General features: G+C 40.4%; 4 protein-coding genes across 7 annotated transcripts in view; all 4 read right to left on the bottom strand.

The window, feature by feature from the left end:
• Positions 1 to 258: 258 nt before the first annotated feature.
• pgap3 (post-GPI attachment to proteins phospholipase 3) lies at positions 259 to 9,648 on the bottom strand. Its single transcript, XM_017483483.3, has 8 exons — positions 9,183 to 9,648; positions 7,128 to 7,225; positions 5,692 to 5,844; positions 5,062 to 5,124; positions 4,481 to 4,542; positions 4,117 to 4,253; positions 3,572 to 3,776; positions 259 to 3,327 (listed from the first exon to the last, which is right to left on the bottom strand). Exons 1-8 carry the CDS (start codon positions 9,379 to 9,381, stop codon positions 3,264 to 3,266), a joined length of 981 nt encoding a protein of 326 aa, XP_017338972.1. The 5' UTR covers positions 9,382 to 9,648; the 3' UTR covers positions 259 to 3,263.
• Positions 9,649 to 12,247: 2,599 nt separating this feature from the next.
• On the bottom strand, positions 12,248 to 15,867 carry mylpfb (myosin light chain, phosphorylatable, fast skeletal muscle b). The gene is made up of 6 exons (XM_017484242.3): positions 15,715 to 15,867; positions 15,321 to 15,416; positions 13,354 to 13,534; positions 13,009 to 13,087; positions 12,849 to 12,897; positions 12,248 to 12,771 (listed from the first exon to the last, which is right to left on the bottom strand). The coding sequence occupies exons 1-6, from the start codon at positions 15,715 to 15,717 to the stop codon at positions 12,670 to 12,672; spliced, it is 510 nt and encodes a 169-aa protein (XP_017339731.1). The 5' UTR covers positions 15,718 to 15,867; the 3' UTR covers positions 12,248 to 12,669.
• A 2,093-nt stretch (positions 15,868 to 17,960) lies between these two features.
• LOC108274229 (sesquipedalian-1) lies at positions 17,961 to 21,382 on the bottom strand. Of its 3 annotated transcripts, none has more exons than XM_017484250.3 (4): positions 21,260 to 21,382; positions 20,818 to 20,943; positions 20,209 to 20,527; positions 17,961 to 18,610 (listed from the first exon to the last, which is right to left on the bottom strand). In XM_017484250.3, the coding sequence occupies exons 2-4, from the start codon at positions 20,893 to 20,895 to the stop codon at positions 18,249 to 18,251; spliced, it is 759 nt and encodes a 252-aa protein (XP_017339739.1). In that variant the 5' UTR covers positions 20,896 to 20,943; positions 21,260 to 21,382; the 3' UTR covers positions 17,961 to 18,248. The 3 variants fall into 3 exon arrangements, with proteins under 3 accessions (XP_017339739.1, XP_017339736.1, XP_017339735.1); XM_017484247.3 differs by having other exon boundaries at positions 20,818 to 20,978; positions 21,260 to 21,381; XM_017484246.3 differs by having other exon boundaries at positions 20,818 to 20,946; positions 21,260 to 21,352.
• A 119-nt stretch (positions 21,383 to 21,501) lies between these two features.
• LOC108274228 (zinc finger protein 470) overlaps positions 21,502 to 25,243 on the bottom strand; it is a 4,771-nt gene continuing 1,029 nt past the window's right edge. The window contains exons 1-3 of one of the 2 annotated variants that reach the window (XM_017484244.2): positions 24,707 to 24,855; positions 24,413 to 24,612; positions 21,502 to 24,283 (exon numbers count right to left, since the gene is read on the bottom strand). In XM_017484244.2, coding sequence (XP_017339733.1) covers positions 23,475 to 24,283; positions 24,413 to 24,612; positions 24,707 to 24,744 — 1,047 coding nt within the window. In that variant the 5' untranslated portion in view covers positions 24,745 to 24,855 and the 3' untranslated portion in view covers positions 21,502 to 23,474. Of the gene's footprint in view, positions 24,284 to 24,412; positions 24,613 to 24,706; positions 24,856 to 25,243 lie in introns of those variants that run through there. The other variant, XM_017484245.2, reaches the window with a different exon arrangement.

Here is a 25,243-nt window from a genome sequence, read left to right on the forward strand (position 1 = left end):
CTCTGTGTGTGTGTGTGTGTGTGTGTGTGTGTGTGTCCTACCCCAGCCTCATTTTTGCCTAGAATGGGTCCCTCTATTGGATGAGCTGCTAAAATCAGTTTCATTACCAACATGACACTACATATTATAAACACTATGTAGGGAATAAATGAAAAGCCTCTAGCCATATCTAGTGCACTAGAAGTTTGGTAATGTGGGATTCAGCCCCCTGCTCCCTACATAGTGCACTACTGCCGAAGGAAGGAGTAAAACAACAAGTTTTAATACAGAACCACTTTATTTCTTTCTTAAAGCTTCTTTGCACACACCAGTGAAGGGAGAAAGAAAGAAAGAAAAAAGAGAGCGTGATGGACATGCACATGGCAAAAAAAAAAACAACAACATGGTGCCTTCAAGCTTCCTTATTGGCTGGTGGACCTGTTGGGACACTCAAGTCGTAACTCCGCATTTTAACATTGAACCCCTTTTTTCTACTGTAATCTAATAAACATAATTGGGGGGGGGGGGGGGGGGGGGAGGGGGACGACTCCCATTGCTGTCAATGTATACTGTAGATAAAATTCTAGATAATCTTCTGGATTAACAAACATCAAGTTAAATTGAAACACATCTACATTTAGCTCAATTTCTTTAGACAGGTCTAGAAAAACTTGCCAGGTCGGTCTAAATTTGAATCTAGCTAGCTGGAGCTACAATAAAATACAATGTCCTTGTATCTGTTCCTGATCAATTAGTAGCGATTAATCAATTTTGTGAGTAGACTAAAAGGGGTAATATCAGTGTGATCTATTGGGCTGGTTAATGACACTTATTTGTGTAACCAAGAGCAATATCAAAATTATTGGGGAAAATAACTAAATAAATAAACGTATCATGGCTTTAATTGACCAAATGTTGAACAGTGATTATTTTAACCTTCATTTTTACCCATAAGCCATTTATTGCAGCTTGGTATTAATGGGATGATTGACAAGCAAGGTGGAAAAAAATGATAAATTATTAAACTATCATTATGTCCGAGTGCACGAGAACAACAACAATTTTTAACAACCATTTCACTTCTCAACTTCGTGTGGAAAAATCTGAATCAAACGTACATGAGTTTTAATCCCGTTAATCCAAACAACATCGATGATTAGCCGAAACATGTCCGGGAGGGGGGGGTGGGGTGGGGTGTGTGAAGATTTCTTCTACGTAGCTACGTTGTCTAGACTCGGAATAAAATCGAACTCTAGCTACATCGTCGGGCCGATAAAAGGTCAGGGAAAATCTACGTGAACCTCGATCAATGTAGAAAAACTACTCACGGGTTCAAGGCTGGCTCGATTCGTTTAGACTGATCTAGAAAATCCAGAAAGGTTTTCTGGACCGGTCTAGAAAAAGCCACGTACACTAACATAATTAGTGGAAGTCAAGTCGATTTCAACCAAAAATGGTCGATGCCTCAGTTCTTCAACCTCACCGTGTGGCTCAAACTGGAACAATGTTCATGGAAGACGCCATTTTATACGTCCATGTCGCCCTCTAGTCCCGCCTCCCATTGAACGCAATTGTTCATTTACAACAACAACAAAAAAACGACACTGCGGAGCGTAACGATGTAGTTTGAAGCAAGCACGTTATTTGAGAAAAGATTTCTTAACACTTCTTGGCTGATCGACATCGTTCGGTGCAAAAAAAAAACAAACAAAAAAATGTTTTGTGTGTGTGTGTGTGTAAAAGATTTGGTTGTGTTTTCATTGGAATCAAAACCCGGTCGACTCCTCTCAGTGTTTCAGCGTTCTCATGGTGACTGTTATGAACACACTCTGAGCACTCCAAAATATCTAAGGCTATATTTACCCGCCAGCTGAACATGCTCTCTCTCACACACACACACACACACATCCACAAAAGTGCACAAGTGGCAATTTGGAACAAAGACACGCTGACATCGGTGTTAATTCCCCAGGGAGCAAATAAGCACTCACATCATTCAACGGAAACAGTGGAGTTTCAGTGAAGACACGAGACAGCAACTGTATGTTGGACAAGATGGGATAAGGCATACGTGGAACACACACACACACATGGTTTCAAACTCTAAAAGGCATTCCAGGTGAAAATCTCGCTTCAAATTCCTTCATGAAGGGAAAACAATAATACAAATCAACACAACAATACAAAAGAAGCAAATACAGCAGCAGTGAAAAGAAGCAAACCTTACAGCTGCTCCAACATATCGTCTGCGAGTCGTATCACGATATTATCGCCACCCCCCACCCCTTTTACCCTTCAATACGTCTAAATTCATTTTTGTGGGTTTTTTTTGCTTCAGCTAGCACCAAGGAGAAAGAAAAAAAAAACAAAAAACATTACAGCACCATTGCACTAAAATATACGTCAAAACAGTGTGTTATTGATGTTAACGTGGTATTTTGACACGATTTATTTAGAAATGTTGGTGCATCTCGCTGGTGTTTTTGGACTCGCTGGTGCGATAGTTGGTGGGCGCTGGTTTTACACCGTGAGGCAATTTAAACTTACGATAATTCTAAAAATTACATACGATAATTACGATAATTATTTTTGTTTGCATTTATCCATTTTTTTTTTAAATCTTCAAAATGTTGCAAGGTTTTAGTGTGTTTTTTTTTTTTTTTTTTTTTTGCAAAAACACAACTGCACAGAATTGTTTCTTTCGCGGTCATGTTTGTCGGTAAACGAGACCTTTTAGCGAACACCAAATGCGTCTTGGACCCAAATCTGTGGAAAAATCTGTGATAATTTTGGAAAAAATAAAAATAAAATTGCAAGCTCCTCCGAATATCGCAGTGTTTGCTTGAGTTTGCGTTCATTTCCGCGACCGCAAAAAAAAAAACCCTGGAGTGCGTTGTTTAAAAGCGTAGATGGTGTTTCACCAGGTCAATTCAATAGTTTCTCAAACAATCCACCCACCCCCTAACCCTTAAACAAACCATGTCAATACAGTTTGGCGAAATATCCAACTCTAAGCTCTTCTACTCAAGGCAAAGCTCAGTAAAGGCAAAAAAAGGCATGGTGATAAATGTAAAATAATAATAATAATAATAATAATAATACAAATAATAATAATAAAAAAATCAAACACGCGTGAGCAAAGCAACCAAAAGAAACTCTCTTCACAGCCGTCTGTAGCAGAGTGGTTAAAAAGTGTAAACTCAATTCGTAAACTCGAAATTCACAGACTCGTCCTGACTGGAGTGATGGGAGAGGAAGGGGCGGGGCTCCGAGACAGGCTCCTCCTATTCCAGCTTGACTCCTGCCTTCTCCGTGTTGAGAAGGTGGAGGCTGTCGTCTATGAGGAAACTGAAAAACGGAATCGTTCGTAAGAATAAATTCTAAAGTACTAAGAATTCATCCCTGTTTGGATTTCATTGAGCTGTTACTATAGAAACGATAACGTATTGGAACAAGCGCGTTAATCGACATCCTCTGATGAATCAGAATCCAGATATAAAAATTTATATTCAAGTGCATTGTAACGATCACGAGCACAATATTTGTGTAGCGACAGCGTCAGAGGAGAAGACGCTGTGTTGACGTTGTGTACCTGTAGAAGAGGAAGTGGACGGGGACAGTGCCCAGGTGCCAGGCGGCGTGAGCGTCCAGCACCCAGAAGAGCGGCGGGAAGTCGAGGAGCTCGAGCAGCGCCAGGCCATGAAGCAGCACCACCACCACGCCGCACTTCCACCAGTATAGCAATGTCCTCCGATTCTGCCAGCACCAACCGAGCCACCATAGCAGGTTTATCATGCCTGAAACCGGGTCATCCGTTTATAGGTCACGTTTATGCAGAAATATAGACAATTCTAAAATGGATCACAAACTTTCAAGCGCCACTGTGCATAAATATGGAAATTTAGACACTCCCATGTCCGACTGCCAAAAGACCTCATCCGCTACCTCCTATGGAAGTAGCTAATCGATAACTAGCTTAGCAGGCGGGTTCTGAAGATAGATACTATTCTTAGATGCTATTTAATCCCTGGTTGGTTTGAAAGCTGGGACGCAATCACATCACAGTTTAAACATCAACACGTGTGACTGCAAGGTTTCTAATAAGAAATAAACACAGAGTGAAAAGTCTTTACCGACCTATAGTTGCGTTGGCGGCCATGTTGTAGCCGTAGTCGAAGCTAACAAAGGTGAGATAGGAGACGTGAGAGGTGAAGGCCAGGATGAGCAAAACTCCAACGATGCTGGACACACCGGGCCGCCGCAAACCCAGTGTCCTAAACACCACACAGCATCATTTCATTTAAAACACAGAACCTAAATCTGTGTTCCTAAATCAGAACCTAAGTCTAAATTTACAAAAACGCTAAGCTAAATCATACATGGTTAACTTTTTTTTTTTTTACAGGCTACGTATGTGGGCTAGCTGTCCCAACTTTACAACATCTGCTAAGATGCTAAGACAAACATGTTTGGTTAAATATATCGTTTCATAAATACTTACCTGACGCAGCACAGGTAGATGGAGTAGAGGATCACCGCCGATGCACAAAAATAGTCCATCTTCTAGAGCGACCAAGAAAAAAAAAAAAAGCTGTTATAGATGTTATTTTGCATCACATCAAAAATATTTACCAAAAAAATGTTCACGAGTTACGCTCCCTTACAGTCTTTCTTAACATTTATTCAGCTTAGTAGTAGAACTAGCTACATACATGCGTCAGCTTGCTAATGTTAGCTAGCTATACGGTTACCTCAGCACAGGTGATATTGAAAGGTAAATTCTTTTCTGACTGTGTGGTGAAAAACAGTAGCCAGGCTTGCTAACAAGATATCTTACGCAATGTACTGTATTGCGTAATCAGAAATTAGTCGCTAGCTTAGTTGGTTAGTTTCACGTTTGAAACTCCTCATCGCCAGTGTGTTCGTTTTTACGATGATTCTTCCTGTATTGTTCGTACTATATTGCAATTCCTTACAAAATAGGCGGGATTCCTGTATTATTCACGAGTGGGCGGAGACTGACTGGAAGCAGCTGCACTCCTATGAAAGACATATTTGTTAAACTTGACTTTACTCGAGTACCTCGGTTAGATAAGTGTCTCTGGTGTGAAATACTGTGGACCAGAACCAGGCGTTCAGCGACACCTGCAGGGAAAAAAAGAAAAGAAAAGAGGAATATTCACGTTAAGTCAACAGGAAGTGAAGTGATGGCTGGCGTTAAGTTTAGTGGGCGGGGCAAGAAAAAGTCGGGCAGACTTTATAAGACGTTCCTGTTGACTAAAGTGTGGTAAAAGTAATCTACATCCGATTAGTTATAAAAGGTGTGCTTTTGTGTACGTCCTGTAGCTATATATTTAGTACGTGTTACAAGTGAAACCAAGGTAACCCGTGAAAAAACTAAGATAAGTGACACGAGGTGATAAGTTAAGGTTAAGTCTTCAACTAACTACGTTACATTGTACATTAACGTACGCTATGTAGCAAGCAAAAAAACACCCCAGGGTTGTGTATAGTGGGCGTGGCCTGTTTTTTAAGTTGTGATAACAATACAGTAAGTAGCCAAAATGTATTATATATTTGTGTTCCCTTGTGTTACATACTATGTAAAGCAACCGTGGGTGTAAAAAAAAAAAACAACAACTTGCTTTATAAAGTGAACCTGTTAATAAATAAACAAACATATTCGTCATCACAAACACGAAGGGTTCTCACCAGCGAGAAGGCGGTGACGGTGTGGTACATGGGGCACTGGCGTGGGACGGCGCTGCGGTAGCGCAGCAGCATCAGTAAACACGCCAGACCGTTGAGCAGTGACGCCAGAGCTGACGCCGGCTCCTCAAAACATAGGAAGCGCACGAACGGCCACTGGACACACATTACAAACGTTACACAGAATAATACGCCTTTTTCACAAAACAAACATTCTTACAAGGCGTAAACTTTAAAAAAAACTTTTTTTTTTATTAAAAAAAAATTCTAGTAAATGATAAATCAAATTTCAGTCGCGTGTCATTTTTATCACCACCTTCCATATTTAGGCAATACTTAGTAATGTAGACCTTCACATTTCTATATCGAATAATATACTGGCAAAAATATACATTATATATATATATTAAGCGCCAACACTTTTACCTTCATCAACAAATCCACATTCTGTAAATATGCAAATTACACACCCCGCCCCCAACACCAGAAAGATCAGTATATTATTGGCTCTTGTAATTTATGACATAGTAACACTTCTTGAGTAATGTTATTGAGTTTTAATAATAAAATGAATGTTTTTTTTTGTTTTGTTGTTGTTGTTTTTTTTGTGGGGGGGGGGGGTGGCCTTAAATTACATTAACTACTAATTTCTTCGGCCAAGTTATTCATTTCCACCACCTGCATATAAGCTTTGTTTTTCCTCTCATCTGCATTTCCCTGTATTGAGTTTATTGCTGTTTCCAAGTATTCCTTGTTCATAGTATGGTGTATTTTTGGCTTTCTGAATTTTGAGTAATACTTCCAGCAAATGCCTCAGGGTTAATTTAATGCAAATGTCACCTCACCATGTGGGGGTAAAAAACAAACAAAAAAAACCCACTTTAAACTGCCCACTTGGGTCAATATTTGCCTGTTCTGACTGAACATTTAATGAAATGGTATCATTTACACACACACACACACACACACTAAACTGTTTCACCAGAGCCACATTCCATTAATGAATGTCCTGAAGGCTGGAGTTGTGTTGGAAAGGGTCGGATTTCAGTACTCTACTGCTTAACTAGGTTTGCTCAGTAACGTTCATCAAACTACAACGGAATTTAAACTTATTTCTGTATTAATTTAAGTATTTTATGCTACAACGCTGTTGAATTCTGGACTCTAATTGTCAGACGGTTTATAACAATGTGTTATAATCGTTCTAATATGTTTTTGTTTCTGTGAAGTGATGTTTATGTAACATTTATGGAAGGAGTCTCCAGTGTCAGCGCTTTGTAACAGTCAGAGGTTGAAAGCTGTAACTTTAGCTTTCCGAAACATCTTCAGGAATTCAGGCTTTATCGTGTCTGAGGAACATGACAAGCTGTGATTTATTTATTTATTCTTGTCTTATTAACTTCAAGGCAGTAAAATTATGTCGGGTGCTGTTTCGATACCTTGCCGTGGAACTGAGGCACTCGATAGCCCTCGGCCTGGTAAAGTCCAACCGTGGTCCACATGCACTGGTAACGACAATCATCCCGACACGTCCAACCTGAAGTGAGAATCACACACTGAAGTCTTATAAACACCAGACACGACGACACCAAAAGTGAGGAAATATTTACAAAGTTCATCAGGACAGGGATCCATTTGGGACCATCAAGACAATGGCGCTCGAGTGGGTGGTCACAAATTGGGCCACGATCATTAACACGAGCGTGTGCTGAATAGTGCTGTGGTTTTGCAGCTGCCATTTGACATCTTAAATGGTTGATGATCAGTTGCCAGAAAAGAAAATACCCCCCCCCCCCCCCCCCAATTATGAAGTTGGTGGGAAATACATTTATTACACTGTTATAGCTCTTAAAACGTTCACTTAAAAAAAAGAAGAAGAAAAAAAAGAAAAGCTAACTTCAGTAGAGTTTCCCAAGCGAAATTTTTTTCTTTCAGGAAAAGCAGGAAACTCAACATTATGACGCTTCCATTCTTTTCATATTCTCCTCAGCTTACTTATGCTAAATCCAAGCCGTGCCATCGCTTTGCTCTTAACAAATCCTCGCTTTTCATAGTCGCTTAAAACAATTCTGTATTTTCTGTGAAACGTGTGCTGTAGAAAGTTTTAGAAACCTACTGTATAAGAACTGCTAACATTTAAGTGGCGTGGTGATGTTAAACACAATTAAACTTTAGCTAAAAATTCGATTGGTTTAGCTTTTTAACTCGCCGTGCATGTTTCCCAGTTAACGTTTAATATCTTGCTAAACCAATTTTGATCGATTTTTTGATAAAGTGACAGACATGTTGTGTCAAAGCATGCCAAGAACTAGGCTGGTATCGTGGATTTCTTGACGTTGATCATTTCCGCGAGGTATTCTTTTCCACAGAGAAGCATAAATAGTCATAAAAAGCCTTATAACTCTTCAAGACATATTTACAAGCAGTGTGAATGAAATTCATCGTGTCAACAAGTTTGGGGGATAAAAAGTTAGCTAAGCAGCAGTTTTTGCAGCTAAAAATTTAATAGAAGATATAACCACACAACTTGCTGGGTTATGACCGACAGATTTGTTTGAAGTAACTGGTTTTCTGTCAAATTTGTTTTAACAAACCAAACTAAAAAGATGTGCCCCAATAATTACTCAATTTCCGCAGAAACCCAGATTGCTTTGGCGAGCAGTGTATGCTACAACATGTAATTCTATATTATACGGAGTCTTTTATTAGTAAACCAACACATCTGAGGTAAATGTTGACGCTCTTGACGGATAATGTATGGTTTCCATTGTCACTCTGCCTTCACATTTCTACATACAGGACTCTGTGCTAGCTAGCTAAATTGTTGGCCTCAGTCAGTAGCTAATAGTGTAGGCTATACTTGGTGTCTGTATGTACACAGTAAGTGGCCTAGCAACAGTGCTCTCATCACTTTAGCCACTAGAACTAGTGTATTGTGTTTGTTCACTCTCAAATGTCAAAGGAACTAGCTGTCAACCTAATAATTCAAAACTTTATGTGAAATGTAGTCAGTTCAGTTGGACAAGGTCTTGATTCTGTGACGTGGGGAACTGTTTTCATGCCTTTTGCTTTTGAAAACTTTGAAGGAACTTTTTTTTTTGGGGGGGGGGGCACAAATTGGTCAAAAACAACAACGTTTATATATTTTATTTAACTATCTAACGCTAGATATAATTTCATGAAATTATTTATAATATAATTTCGTATGTTTGTTTTGATAAATCGGCACCGGATTGGCTAACAGCTCTTTTCGCTGTCCAATTAGCGCCGGGGACTACGCACGAGCGCGGACTGCTGACCATTCCTAGCGCAGAAGGCGGGACCGGACTTCCGTTTCTCAGACGAATATGGGTAGTAAAACAAAACAAAAAAATACATTTTTTAAGCAAATCCAGTATCGTTGACGTGATCATTTACTTTATTTTTTTTATGATGTAATGTAGTATAGAAGACTGGTACAGTTTGAACTTGTCAGCTGTGAGACGGAAACTTACCCGTGAGCGCCATGTAAGGCGGCTGAGCGGACTGGAAGCCGCGCAGTTTGGCGCCCGTGCAGTTGGTGCGCGCGCACTGCTTCACGCAGTCCCGGTACACGGGCTCCTTATCGCCCTGAGAGCCGTGCACGCGACTCGGTGAGCACAGGAGCAGCGCGGTGAAAAGCGCGAGACCTAATGACGTGCAGCAAGCCATCATGGTGTCCACACGGTGTATATATAAATATATGTTTAAAAAAAAAAAAAAAAAAAAAAAACCTACAAGCACCGAGAGAGCGATCCGTCCCTGTCACGTCATGTGAGCTGAGATGAACGTTAACCAGCGGTGGTTACGGCGACATGACAGCTCGCGCTCTGTTATGTTATAAACACCTGGGCGTTTTATTTGAGCGTGCACACGCGCAGGTGAATCTGCTGGAAAGTATGCGGAAACGCGGTGCGCGCGGAGAGCTAGCTGCAGAACAGCTCGGACAGAAACCCGGAAGTAAATCTCTCTCACTCTCGCGCTTTGTGGAAATTTGTACTTTTCCACCCCAAAGTGGAAAGTAGCCAACTGAACTCCTAAACGTCTTCTGTATAAACAAAGCATTCGCTCATTCACATGTTCATAGACTGTTTAGGCAAATGTACTGTCCTAGAAGTTGTAATGGTTATAATGGGAATCGTGCTGGTTTTAATGGAAACTGTAACTGTCCCCGTGGGCTCTCTACTGGAAATCTGTTGCTTTCTATTGGTGGCATGTTATGTCAAGTGGATACCATTAAGAATCAGTGATGGTTTTAATGGTTAGCTGATGGCTTGTAATGATATTTGTAGCGGAAACCATTAGAATTTATTTGATGCTTCCTGTTGTTGTTGTTGTTGTTGTTTTCAGCAGGGAAATCAGTCATCATTGATACTAATCGTTTATTAAAAATCTTTACAACAAGGTATCGTTCTTATTTTTCCATAACAGGGTGGTGTAAAGAAGTGGAGTTACTGTTACTGTTACCTCCACAAAGTGTTTTATTCCTCTTACACTACAGCAAAGTTCTATTTAAGTGATGATGTGATTGAACAGAGTTTGCAGTAATCAGGTCTGGTTGTGTCTAGTCCAGCTGAACCCCATTATCAATGCAGTTTCATAGATTTGTGGGCATTAGCAGCTATGGGGTCAAATACATTTTCACACAGGACCAGTTGGTATTGGATGACTATTTTGCTTCAGTAAATAACATTATCATTTAAAAACTGTATTTTGTGTTTACTCAGATCGCCTTTGTTTTATCTTAGATTTCATTTTAATTTCTGAAGCAATTTAGTATGAGATATACACAAAAACAGAAGAAGTCAGGATGAGGGCAAATATAGCCATGTAATTATAATCCAGATGATCAGTTAATATTAATATATTCCTCAGCAGCAGATCAGATCATCAGACATGTTTCAGCCTTTGTTTCAGCCTGGTTTCTAAGAAAACTCTGAGGGAGAAAATCCTGCAGAACTAGTTTCTCCTGAAATGCCACCTGAGATGGTGCTGAAGGGACCACATTAAAAACATTTTTTATGAACATGTGTTATATGGTTGGTTCGTATCATTCAACAATCCGTTATTTAAAATTGAATAATATTTTATGGCGAATTTGATAACTAAAAATAATAATAAATAAAATCTAATCATTAACTAGTAATAGACTTTTTGATTCCATACAGCGTTTTGCGGCATTGACGATTATGGCTACATCGCCCCCTACTGGTCAATGTGCATAATGGCTCTTTTCAGTGAGTCCGATGAGTCGGCTCATCACACCATCATAAGAGCCGACTCTTTCCCAGACTTCTCATTGCTAGGATTTTTCCCCTCAAGTTGTCAGCCATCCATCGCTTGAACTCTTCAATGAATTGTTTTGTGTAGGTATATAACTGTTCAGTACATTACACCGACTCTAAATCGCTGTTTCGCCAAACGACTCAGTTATTGATTCGCCGGATTCTATTTGTTCACGGTTGACCTGCGTGTAATTAGCAGCGTTACAGATATATGAATATATGAACTGAAACCTTTTCGATGAAAACATCATGTTGTTAATTTGTTGTTGTTGTTGTTGTTGTTGTTTTAAAAGTCCCTTCGGAAATGTGAGTCGGTTTCCAACGTTCACAGAAAAGAACCGGGCCAAAGATTCGACTCGTTCGTGAACAAAACATCACTACGTGGCATGGATAGTCCTTACTACCGAAGATGATTAAACAGTCAGCTCTAATGAATTCCAGTTCATAAAATGAAAAAAAAAAAAAAAAATCACTTTAAAATTGTGAAAGATTGACTATATTTAGCAGCTAGTTCTCTGTTACTGCTAGCTGTGGCGCTAACTCATCGGCTCAATTTGCTACGAACATAAAACAGAGTAAATGAAAAATAAACGAAGTACTGCTTCGATATTTTCAACAAATTAAGGATTTTGTACATTGAACAGAAATTTAAAGGTACTAAATATTGTGCTTCTCAGGTAAACAGCTTTTTGTATAGGAATGTTATAACGTAGGTATGTTTACCTGAGATGTGTAAAATGTCTTAGCTTTACATTTTTGTTCAGTTGTACAAAATCCTTTATTTATTTGAAAATATCAAAACTATAAACTTTTTTATTTTTAAATTATTATTCAGTAAATTAATGCTCAATTAAGCTAGGAAATAATGTAAAAATAAAGTAAAAATTTCAAGTAAAAATAAGTTTTTGGAAGGAATTATTATGTAGCTAATGTTAGCTGGGTAGCATTTCAAGAGAATAACAATTTTGAATAAAATTATAAATGAAATGGAAAGCTAAACAACATGCTGTAACTACATACTTATATTTAACCTTATATACATATAGTAAACTCAGTGTTTAGGTTGTTTGGGGGACTTCTTATGGCCTTCAGTACCAACCGGCCAACCAACACAAAGGTAAGGAAGATGTAAGCTTGTTAAAGTTATTATTATTATTATTATTATTATTATTATTATTATTATGTGTTCAGGTGATTATCTCACTATTTTCTCCTTGTCGTCTCTCACTTCCAGAGAAATAAAGAAAGGACATGAATGGAGGAGAATCGATTTGTATTTTACTGTAAAACTGAACTTGCTTTTCTCAAATTCAAAACAAAACAAAACAAAAAAATACTTCAGCATATTTACAACAGCATTGTTGATGGAAGCACCAAAAAATGCTTGTTCCTCTGCTCTTTATTGTAGGTTATGATAATAAACAAACATGCACCAAAGAAAAGCAGAGAGAACATTGCGAAATGGCGTGGTTTGATGACACGGCATTATTGTTTATTGAAAATGATCCCACCACCAAGTTCAGGATCTCAGAGATGGAGATAAAGTCTTTCATTATCAGCCGTGGGAGCGAGAGGAAGGGGAGAACCTGAGCATGCCATAGAGAAGAAGGAACCAATGAAGGAGCCACATGTGAGGGGTTTGAGGTAAGAGGTAGATAAATAGTAGATGGAAAGGAGTCTACTCCTCCTTCTCCTCTCCGTGTGTGATGACGTAGCAGATGTTCTTGTAGTCGACATTGCCAGCCACATCTGGAGGGAAGGCGGCCCACAGGTTTTTCATCTAAAACAATAAGAGTCTTATTATTTAATGATCAATAACTTCAAACATAAATGCTTTGCTAGTTACAGAAAACCCACCTCCTCTGCGCTGAACCTGTCACACTGGGTGGTCAGAAGCTCCTCAAGGCTGGAGAGAAGGAGAAAAGTTCAGTTCATAAGTGTTTATGCATTCATCCAAAATATCTCTGTCAAAGGAAGTAAAAATAAATAAATTGAGCTAAATGAGAACCGCACGTACAACTCCTTCTTGATGGAGCCGGTACCCTCGCTGTCAAGGACCTTGAAAGCGCTAACAATGACATCTTCGGGATCAGCACCTTAAAGGTTGCAAGATGTTATATGATAAATTTCATAATCTGTATGTTTTACACTATGTATAGTTATAAACAGCTGTTTCAGTTGTCAAATGGTTCTTCAAGGAACCCTCTCTGAAAGGGAAACCATCTGTTGTATGGTTCTACATAGAATCCTTAATTGTTCCCCCAAATAAACAAACTGAAATCATGAGAGTAGAAAACATGCTATTGTTATATAATTCTGTTTCAAATGACATAAATGTGGCTAATGTTAATTTGCAACCTACCCTTCAGCTTTTCGCCAAACATAGTGAGGAAGACGGTGAAGTTGATTGGACCACTGGCCTCCTTGATCATGGCCTCCAGCTCCTCGTTCTTCACGTTCAGCTGACCCATGGAGGCCAACACATCCCTTAGATCGTCCTTGCTGATGATGCCGTCCCTGTTCTGGTCGATGATGGTGAAGGCCTGTGAAAAGAATTTGACAAAGGATTAATTCTTTTTGGCAGCATGGATGTGAAGTTTAGCCATGATTCTGGACCCTTCTCAGCAATATGAAGTTAATTAGAAGTTCTGACACCATTTTAAAGCTCATTATTCATGATATTCAGGATATGTACATGTTTGCACGGAACAAAAAGGAGTGGCTCTTAATTTCATTGTACATATGTATAGTGACCATAAAAGGCATTCATTCATTCATTCATATACAGTATTCATGCATTCATGATATTAAGACTTGTATGTGTCATTCTTAGCAATTCTAGCTATGCGCCATTTCTTAAAAAAAAAAAAAAAAAAAAAAAAAAAACTCAACAAAATAACCCACACACTGCTCATTTTAGCATCAGTCTGAGAGAAAAATATGACATCCATTAAGCTAAGTGGTTTGTTTGTGGACCGTTACTAATGTTTGTTTATCGGTGTGAAATGTGGAAACATTAGCTCGCTCTAAGGATGACGCCAATTTGGAAAATGCCTCTACAATACATTAAACTGTCCATATAAATAAGAACGGTGTTTCCTCATTTGGTGCCAGAGATCTTGTGAAATCTGAGAAGGTAAGTATTACACAGCAGCTGCTGGCCGATTGCCTTTCTAAGGTGTTAAAATGGTCTTGGAATTCATGGCATGAGTTTGGCGACATTTAAGGGATTGATTACGCTTTCCCCGACAACCATACCCACGCCCGTGAAACTAATCAATGCGTTCCTGATTCTCATGCTCTCTTTCCAATTTCAGTTAACGAACATTCGCTACAAGTTAAAGTCACATTTAAATAAATAAATTCCACAAAAGACAAATTAGTTCCTTTGCAGAAGCTGCACATGGTCCTGAAAACTCAACGTGATTGCTAATGATGGTGATTGTTTTTCAGCAAAAATATCCTCCACAAAAAAGAAAGTCCAACACTTATTATTATTGTTAGTATGCACCATCTATACACCAGCTGTTGTGCAACATGTTCCTGTGGGCCATGATGGCTAGTATCAGCTGTTTTGACCCATAAACAGAATGGAGCAGAATGAGTAAGTTTGGTGTAAACTACCACAAGGTGGTTTTATTTTTACAACTGACAGTCCAGGAACCCCCTAAAACACCAAACCTAAAGTGGCCACATCAATTTTGCTGAGCCAGAAGAACTAAATATTAACCCCCATGTTTAGGTTTCAGTATGATTTCTCTACTTGGTGATGATTATTTACTCTTGTTAACAGTTCAGCTCTAACAAGAGTTCAGTCCTTGTAACTTCAGCATTGTTTTTTTGTTGTTGTTGTTTTTTACGAATCTCTTTTGATCTACAACATCTGGAGCAATCACCACAGAATTAATTTTGTACTGAGAAAAGACGAGGTTTAGTCCAAACACAATTACAATGGGCATCTAGGGGCAACTGTAGGATTTGCAAATCATAAAAGTCTAAATCTCTAAAACATTATGATTTATTCTTTCTGAAGGAAAGTTATGAGTTATGATACACATGGCTCTGAAGGCCTTGAATATTCCTTCAGGAAAGCGTAAGGTAATTAACGCAACTGCTTTTTACTGTATTGTGCCAGGAACATTGGTTAAAAGTCAACCAGAGCAGATTTGAGAAGACTTTCTCTCATGTATGTCTCATCTGAACCCGCTATTTGAATTAATGAGAGCTTTAATTATATCTTCATTTGTGTTAAATTAATTATTCCAGAATAACTACGAGTGTGAGATCCCATGTGATCTTTTACATGGTGTGGAGGTCATTTGAGCTTACCTCCTTGTACTCCTGGATCTGGCTCTGCTCAAACATGGAGAACACATTGGAGCTGCCACCCTCTCCCTGCTGCCTCCTCTTGGCCTTTTTGGGTGCCTGGAGATGAATAACATATAAAAATGATTTAAAGAGCATCCTTGGTGAACTGGGCTGAACAAGGGCAAGGCCAATTACTAGTATCTGGAAAGGCAGTGAATATTTAAGATAGCTTGGCCTTTGAAACCATATCAGTCTACTTTTAAGGATGTCTAATGACTAAAGCCGTCAGAAAGTTGAAGATCCAGAAGAAAGGATTTAAGGATTTTTTTCTTCACTAACACTGAGTCATTTTTAGTTCTGCCTTCTTCCCTGCTTGTAAATCCATACTTCCTGAAGATGCAGCACGAACACTCACCATCTCTTGAGGTTATGTGGAGTTTTTGTGGTTTGTCAGAAGAAGAACCACAAGCCGACACCAAGTCCGCGTGACTGACATGTACATTTTGACACTATGGAGCCTTATATACCAGCACGGGAGAGCTAACTATAGCCTCGTGATCAGGTTTGGCAGCGAAAGAGAGAGCAAGGGAAGTAATAGAAGGAGCGTGGCTTCAAGTGTCACCTTCTCGGCTAAAATAGGCCTGAGACATCTTGAATTCAACCCCGCAAGATCTGTCGAGTGTTTGGTACAGCCTATGGACTTATAAGGAGAGATGGGTGTTTTTACAATCAGCTTGACACTTGGTTCACTATTTATTGACTATTTTCACTGTAGGAAGGTTATTCCAAACAGACCCAAGACAAAACATAAAGCAAAGATGGAAGTTAGTGGCGTCCCATGATCTCTTATCTTGGTTTATTTCCCACCTGTCATCAGGATGATCCTTGAACACAGGAAGAGCCTATGGCACTTCATTTCAGGATATACTGGAAATTTCCAAATGCAACCTGAAATTGCATTTCCGAAAAAGCTTAAGTAGTAAACAAATCTTGTTGAGTTCATTTTAGTTTCTTGTAAATGTTGCCTTCCAAAAGGTAAGAAAATTTCAGCAATCAAAGGGGAATTAGGTGCTGACCTTCATTCCTCTGAGTAAATATGAGTTGTGTGTATCTTGACCCTGGGAATAGCATCGTGGATTAGATGGAAGTTGGAATTCCTCACACATCAAAATTCGGTTTATGAATGAACCGGCTATAAATAGGAACACATAATATAAACAAAGCCATATCACTTTAAAAGTGTTTGCTGAAGGAGGACCCTGGTTCATCTTCAACATGTAAACAGGTCCACACTTTATCCAGCAATTAGTTACTGAAATGTATGGAAAATCTTACAGGGTCACCTGATACACAACTTAATGGGAAGCATGTCTCAATTTGATTGATATCCCATGTTTGCATGCATTTTTATTTCAGGATCTTCCGGACGTTTGTGGTTCAGACTGAAATAGCCCAAAAATAAAACGGCAATAGAGGGGACCGAGCTACACATGATGTTGCAAATCCCATCAAACTGCTGATTCAAGGTCATACCACATCCTGCTTGAAAATGAAGTGTAAAAGACAACCTCCGGGCTCCAATGTGGCGCAACAGGAAAGTTTTATCGCTGTCGTTGGGAGCCGGGCGCCCAGAAAACATAACTGGGCGATCGCTCTGAGTGGGATGGATCAGTGTTACTCTCTCTACTGTAAAAGAGTACAGCACTAACCAAGCGTGAGTGTCTTAACACAGTTAAGGCTTTCCACTGAGGGTTCAGCTGAGCTATAATGTATGACAAGCAGCAGTTCAAAAAGATGCCGTTGGCTGGCTTCACATGTTTTCAAAGGCTTTATAATAATCTCCACTCTTCTGGGAAGGCTGTAAGTGTTGTGTTGTCTAAGTGTTGAGATGTATAATACATTTTTAATGATTTTTTTTTTTTCCAGCCAGGTACTAAGAGCATATGCAAATCTGGAGGTCAAGACTGAGTTTGTGCCATTTGGGGCAAGAAGGACAATTCAAAAGGTAAGAAAATGAAGAGTGTGCAGAGAGACTGTCTTCACAGTGTCAGTTACTGAGACCGAAATAACTTGACTTCCTCCTCATACACATTACTGAACAGCATTTCCTCAGTCCATCACACATGTAACACAGAGACATTCTCTATTACACACGGTGGTGGTCTGGCCTAAAGGCTTTAAGACAAATGACATGTTTTCACTATTTCAGGCATAAAAACAAGTGGACAGCAATTCTGTACTTTTTGTTCGTTTTGTTTTTTCCTCCTTTAGACAATCACTATGTGTGGGGTTTAAGTTTGGTGTTTTTTTGCAGTCAGTTTGATGCTCCTGGACACCACCATGCTCACTTTCTCCCCTTAAAACGCATGTCAACTTTTCTGACCCCGCCATCTGTGCTCCTCTCAGCATCTAGAGAACTTTTCTGTTAAGTGGCAATAAAACTGCACCTGTTTACTGTCAGCTCCAGCAGTATCTGCACCTTATAAGAAAAAAAAAACAAAAACGACTACTTTATATATATATATATATATATATATATATATATATATATATATATATATATATATATATATATATATATATATATATATTAGTTATATTTTTTATTTCCCCACCTAAGGGGTGGGAAATATGGCAAACAGACCATATAACACATTTAAGTGTATAAACAAAAGATTTTTATTTTAAAATGTTAAAAAAAAATAAATGACAAAACTATTATTAAAAGATTTTAACATCCAATCAGCTACGTATTACTGTACCAATAGAGTTGGTCAATGTTATACAAGTACCATGTATTGTAAAATAATGTAAAAATAATGTGATATCATCACACCACCTACCATGACTTTATACACAAATACCTTAACATTCAGACATTTTGAAGTTACAAGGCCAGACAGGTGCAAATACGTAGTTTCAGCATCTCTCTCTCTCTCTCTTTTCTTTTTACCCCAAGTCAATCAGATTTCCTTCAGCCTGCTGCGCAGTCTTTTCCAGTCTCTTCTTCTGCCACTCGGCCACCAGTTGCCTCACTTCCTGTCCGAAGTGCTCGTGCATTTGGCAGAAGTCCTGCATAGGCTCTGCCCACTCTGAAATGCCTGGTCCAGGGCCGAGATTGTGTCGCTTGGGCCAAAGTTTAGGGGAGCGTTTGGGGGCTTGCTTGTAGCTGGTGGGTGGGGCATGTAGCGCCTGGTTTTCGTAAAAGACAGAGTTTGCGACTGGGCATTTGTGAAGCTTCTGAAGATGACGTATATTTTCCTTCGTGGACATGCTGTCCACCGGGTTGACTCCAATGTCTCTTGCTGCGTCTAGGGAAATGAAAAAGAAGATGGCTTAAAAAAAAGGACAGTGCAAAAGTCTGTGCTTGACGAAAAACTGTGTGAAAGTGTAATAGGGTTGTTTACGGTGTCACGGTTAGTCACGCTAGCTAACTCACCACTTACTTAGTCCAGTGGTTCTCATCCCTTTTGTGTTCGGCTGTGACTCCCTAAAGAATTTCACAACACTCTCCCACTGGACTCGCCCTAAATTACACACTACACCGATAGTTCGTTTTTGTTTTTCTCCCTCTCTTACCTTTACTCACAGGCACTCTCTCTTTCAGGTTTAATGACAACGTGACTACAGTTCTCTGGAAAAGTCCTTCTCCAAAATGCTCTAATAAATATTATATCATATATCAGCCATAACATTAAAACCACCTGCCTAATACTGCGTAGGTCCAAAACAACCTGGACCTGTCGAGGCATGGACGCCACAAGACCTCTGAAGGTACGCTGTGGTATCTGCCACCAAGATGTTAGCAGCAAGTCCTTTAAGTCCCGGAAGTTCCGAGGTGGGGCCTCCGTGGATCGGACTTGTGGTCTGCAACAATGTTTAGGTAGGTGGTATGTGTCAAAGTAACGTAACATCACATTCCCTCCGCTGGCTCGCCTTCTTCCCATAGCGCACTCTGGTGCCATCTCTTCTTTAGGCAAGCAACGCACACACACGCACCGGACGTTCACATGATGTAAGTGAAAATGTGATTCAGACCAGGCCACCTTCTTCCATTGCTCCATGGTCCAGTTCTGATGTTCACGTGCCCATTGTAGGAGCTTTTGGTGATGGACAGGGGGTGCAGATCGATGAGCCTTGGGCGCCCATGACCCTGTCGCCGGGTCACCAGGTGTCCTTCCGTGGACCACTTTTGGTAGGTACTAACCACTGCATACCGGGAACACTCCACAAGACCTGCTGTTTTGGAGATACTCCGACCCAGTCGTCTAACCATCACAATCTATCAAAGTCACTCAAATCCTTATGCTTGCTCATTTTTCCTGATTCCAACACGTCAACTTCGAGAATGGACTGTTCACATGCTGCCTAATAAATATATCCCACCCCTTGACAGGTGAAACTGTAACGAGATAACCAACGTTATTCACTTCTCCTGTCAGTGGTTTTAACGTTACGGCTGATCGAGGTTTACTCCATCCAGAGACTTTTTAACTCCACCCAAGTTGCTGGCTTCTTTGTCCTTATATTACAGTACAAATGTAATTAATCCAAGGATTAATTCACAATAGCAACAACCTCCAATTAGTAATTGCAGTGTACAGTACGTTTGTTAACATATGAATTAATTAGTGTGATTTAGTGAATATATGATGCTTTTAAATGCAGTCTAATCTTCTTGATGTTGAATAAGCCAGCTCTTGACCAGGTTTCCAGTTCGACTAGTTGTCTGCAAGTGCAAACGTGTGGACTCTCTGGATAAGGGCTTCTAGTGAAACACTGTAAAAGTAAAACATATTGGCGATCCAATCCGGCTAACTCGTTAAACCACATACGAAGAACAAGCCACAGATCTCTAGTACATGTGAACCACTTCAAGCGCTAAAGCGTAAAAGACGTCGTGCCTCACCGAGGTACTGCTGGCGCAGATCTTGCACAAGGAGTTTGAGGAAGCCGTGGTGGGCCGAGTGGAGGGCTTTGACCCAGCTCTCCTGACTCGCCTGGTCCTCGGCTGAGAACTTGTACGTGCGCAGGCCGTCTGTGTCCTCGGCGTCGCCGTAGAACGACACAGAGAAGGCGAAGTGCTCTTCAGAGTCGCAGAGCTGCACGATGCAGTGCTCCAGCACAATCACACCCAGAAGATCGCGCTCGCTCCGGCGTTCCCGATAAAACAGCAGGTTCCCCTTGAGGGAGAACCAACGTTTCTGGTAGGATGTGTTCAGTTCCCCCTGTGGCGACAAACATTTACATATTCACTAGTTTTCTTTTCTATAAAAGCCACAACAGTAGCGTTCACCACAAGTGACAAATCATCTGATTTACAACACGGAAAGGAAAAAAAACAAAACACAACAACACACGACAGGATTTCAAATGATGACTAGTCAACAGAATGATGTTCTCAGACAAAACCTTGAACGGCTTTCAGACGAAAGGATCGAAAAGGCAAAACAGCAGGTTAGTAATGTGATGTGACGAAGACGCATGTTGTTGTTATTGTTATTTAAGATCTCCATACCTTTTTGTATAGGTATCCCTCTTTATCAGGTGCACCGCTGAACAGGTAGTGGGTCAGGATTTTACCATGGATCTTCATCACGGGGTCGCAGAAAGTTCACACCAAAACATCTGTGCTTGTTTACGTCTACTAAAGCGTGGGAGAACCACAACAAACAAGACCTGAAACGATCACAAAACTACTTCACACGTGAGAGGTTTCATAACAAACACAGGCCAAAGGAGCTCGACACAAACAACAACAACAACAACAACAACAACAACAACAACAACAACAACAACAACAACAACAAACACAGCTGTGATTACTGCACGCGCTCGTGGCGTTTCTCACACTTTCAATTTGACTATTTGTATTTCCCCATTTTTTTCTTCCTGATGTTTTTAAAACAGCCGGAAACGTAGTGTAAAGTTTATTTGAAGTCTGAGTGGACGTGACTTACCGTGTTTGTTCAAAGCCTCGACGAAACTCTTCCACTTCCGCAAACTGTAACCGCGCTCGCGCCCCTGATTATCTGACCCGACTATAGCGTTGTACACCTCCGCGCGCGCGCTTACGTCTCACCAGTGTATCAATCGTTAAAATATCGCGATATTTCGGACATCCCGTGGTTCCGATATGACGGATATGAATGGCGTACTGGATTTTATTTACAACCCTTTGATGACACTAAACTCTTTTTCTAGCGCTAGACTCACTTTAAATTTCTAAACGATATAACTTCAGTTTATAAATAATAAAGTATTGCGAAATAACACACTTCACAAGTAACATGACAAGTGAAGCAGCCTATTACACATGCAAGCTAGTGTGTTTCATTACATTCACTAGCCACTTTATTATTAGGAACACCTGTATACCTGTTTATTCATGCAATTATCTAAGCCGCCAATCATACTTCAGCGGCGGAATTCACAAAATGGCTCAGATACAGGTCGAGAACTTCATTTACATTAAATTTACAGCATTTGGCAGACGCCCTTATTCAGAGCGACTTACATTTATGTAATTTTATACAACTGAGCATATGAGGGTTATATGAGGTCTTGCTCAAGGGCCCATCAGTGGAAGCTTGGCAGTGCTAGGATTTGAATTCACGACCTTGGGATCAGTCGTCCGACATCTTAACCACTGAGCTACCACTGACCCAAGAGTTAACTGACTTCAAGAGTTAAAATATCAGAAAGGGAGATCTTGAGGGGAAATTTACATCTCAGTGACGTTGACCATGGCATGGTTATCTCTCACCTGATTGATACCTTTCAGCAGTGACAATCCCATACATCCTTCCTAAGGGCTTTGCAGGACCATGGCTTCAGCATTTGGATGAAACCAAGACGGTGTTGAGAAAATCCTACAGAAAAAGCTGATCTTTATTTTTAGGTTAATCAGAATCACTACATTAATGACAGCTGTATGATAATTACCTTGGAACATATGTTTGAATGTGATTGTTTAATTCTTAGCACAGTCACATGCCCCGCTAAACAAGGGTGTGCAACCAGGTCGTTGGTTGCTATATCACATTAAAGGAGGAATTAAAATCCCCAAAACCTGTAGTTCTAACAGGGGTGTGTAGACTTTTTATAGTCACTGTATGTAACACCTCTGCCTACTGTTCCAGGAAGAGGAGCATCAGCTTTTATCTAATCTCTCATCAGCACCATGAGAGTCATCAAGGAAATGAACTGTGAACTTTGTACAGATCAGAGTGGCATGTGTTACGTGTTTATAAAAAGATTGAGAAATGAACAGGAAGATCATCAGATTTATGGAAGGAGAACTCGTATGAACTCGCCTCTCTTAATTAGGAAAAGAAGTTAAAGCTTTCTGCTTTTTCAATTAGTCACAAGGCTTTCTCAGTTCTCTTGAAAAAAAATATTTGCCTCTTAGGATGTTTAACAAAAAAATGCTAATATACAAAAGTTCAAAAACTTCACAAATGTAACAACCAAATGAATCTAGGATGAATATTTACTTTTTGCAATACTGACTTATTTATTTGGAACTCTCTTTCATTAGAATAATCTCCTGATGATTCAGTAAAAATCTATAATCATAACTACTAGGTGTCCATAAGCTGTCTTCATACAATTTATCCTCTTAAAATAGGAGGGAAAAAAAATTCACACAAGCATCGATAAGAAAGTAAACGTCCATGTTGTCCATTTGTGGCTGTACCACGTGTGATAAAGGTGCAGATTGTAATGTTTAACCATGTTGTTATTATTAATAATCATAATTTCAAAAGTCTTCTTAGAAAAACTGGGATATTGTCATACAGTAAAACTCAATACTTGATTCTTTTCAGGTTTCTGAAAATTGTTGGAAATGCGCACTGAGGTCCACTTTTTACCTCCCAGAAAATGGCATCTCATGAGGAAGAGAATCAACCCTGGGGTGGTGTGATGACACACCATTACCACTGCCACCCCAGGTGATTATTTTTCTACAACAGCATGTCCAAATGTGTTTTATTGCTCTTGTACTACAGCAATTTTGTCCCGCACTTACAATTTTTTTTAATTGCTTGCTTGATGGATGACTTTGTGGAAAGCGCTTGTAGCACACCTGAGTACTAGCACCTACTCCAGACCAGTGGTAGTCATCAATCATATCAGCTCCTTTACTGAATTCCAAAAGTTGTCCATGTAAAGTCAAATGGCCAAACCATGAGAATCTTTCCACAGATTCTGGCGGTGTAATCTGTCTCCTATGTGGATCTTCTGATGCCGCTTGAGGTTCTCGGCCCTGCTGAAGCTCTTGCCGCACTGGACGCAGCAGTAGGGCTTCTCTCCGGTATGGACCCTTTTGTGCTTCTTCAGGTCTCCTGCTTGGCTAAAGCAGCGGCCGCACACCATGCAGCGATACGGTTTCTCGCCGGTGTGACACCTCTGATGGATCCGAAGGTTCCCGACGCGGCTGAAGGTCTTCCCGCAAACCAGACACACGTGGTGCTCCTCGTCTCGCGGACTGTGATGCTGTCTTTCGAGTCCTTGCAAGGAAGACGTCGTGCTCCAACTGTTCCCTATACACCTCCCGAGCGTGCTGAGGTTTGACTGGATGTACAGACTCGAACTGATGCTGTCCTGCCTGGATGTCTGGTCTCTCAGACCCTCACCCATGGTAACCACAACTTGAGGGACCTGTTGTTCTTGTTGTGAGCATTCGGATGCAACAGGTTCGGTTTTAATGTCAACGCATGATGAGGCATCAGAAACACAAGTGCCAGGTTCCGTTCCTTTAATGGTGCAGTGCAAATCTGAGGTGTTGACCAGCTCGGTTCTTGGCGTACTTTTATCAGGTAGTGTAAGTGCAACTTGCAGGTCGCACACCGCCTCTGGTTCTGCATCTGCTTTAACAACCGAATCTTGTTTCATACGAGAGACAGGTTGAGCTTCGGGCATCATCTGAGTCTCAGTGGATGGGCGGTTGATGGACAAGGAGATGGAAGCAAGTCTTGACACTGTAAAGGTAAGGGGCGGGAAAAAACGATAAAGCAACATTTTCATCAAGCATATTATTCATTTTTTTTCCAGACATCAAGTGAGAAAAATAAGAAGTAAAGCATCTGGCTTTCTCTCCTGAAACTCACCTTCTCGCTCTTTCTCCAGGTTCTTCAGGGCATCCTGTAATTTCAGGCGTAGTCTCTCGTTCTCCCTCTGCGTCCGAGCCGTTTTCTCTTGATACTCGGACACCGTTTCCCTCACGGCCTCCAGCACCTCCTGCACCGCCACCGTCAGCAGCTTCACCACGCGGCAATTCAGTCGCTCCAGTTTGGAAACGTTACTGCTCCTTTGATGAGATGGAAAAGAAAGTTATTCTGTAAAGTTGCTCCTTAGAATTTCTCTCTTTTTTGAGTTAAGTCGGTGCACTCGGCTCAGCTCACTGAAAAGAGATGACTCTTTGGCTCCCAAATGACTCCATGCTGGGGTTGTTTCATTGTTCAGTAAAATCGTAACAATACATAAAGTACATAAACACTACAGTTTGTTATTGTGAAGTAAAAATGGGGTGAGATGGTGGTGTGGCGGGTAACATTACCACCTCACAGCTCCAGAGTCCCCGGTTTTATCCTGACCTCAGGTTACTGTCTCTGAGGAGTTTCACGTGTTCTCCCTATGCCCGTGTAGGTTTCCTTCGGGTTCACCGGTATCCTCCCACCGCCCAAAAACATGCATCTAGGTGGACTGCTGAGTCTAAATTGCCCCTAAGTCTAATGGAGTGTGTGAATGTGTGTGCATGGTGATAGACTAGTGTCCCATCCAAAGTGTATTCCTGCCTGACGCCCAGTGTTCTCGGGATGTGATACAGATCCACCAGCACACTGACAAGGAATAAGCGTTACTGAAGAATAATGAATGAATGACCAACAACCAGTCACTGATCACCATTGTTCCAAATAACCAATCACTGATCATCATTG

The sequence above is a fragment of the Ictalurus punctatus genome, chromosome 13, assembly GCF_001660625.3.
Source record: "Ictalurus punctatus breed USDA103 chromosome 13, Coco_2.0, whole genome shotgun sequence".
NCBI classification, from domain to species: domain Eukaryota; kingdom Metazoa; phylum Chordata; class Actinopteri; order Siluriformes; family Ictaluridae; genus Ictalurus; species Ictalurus punctatus.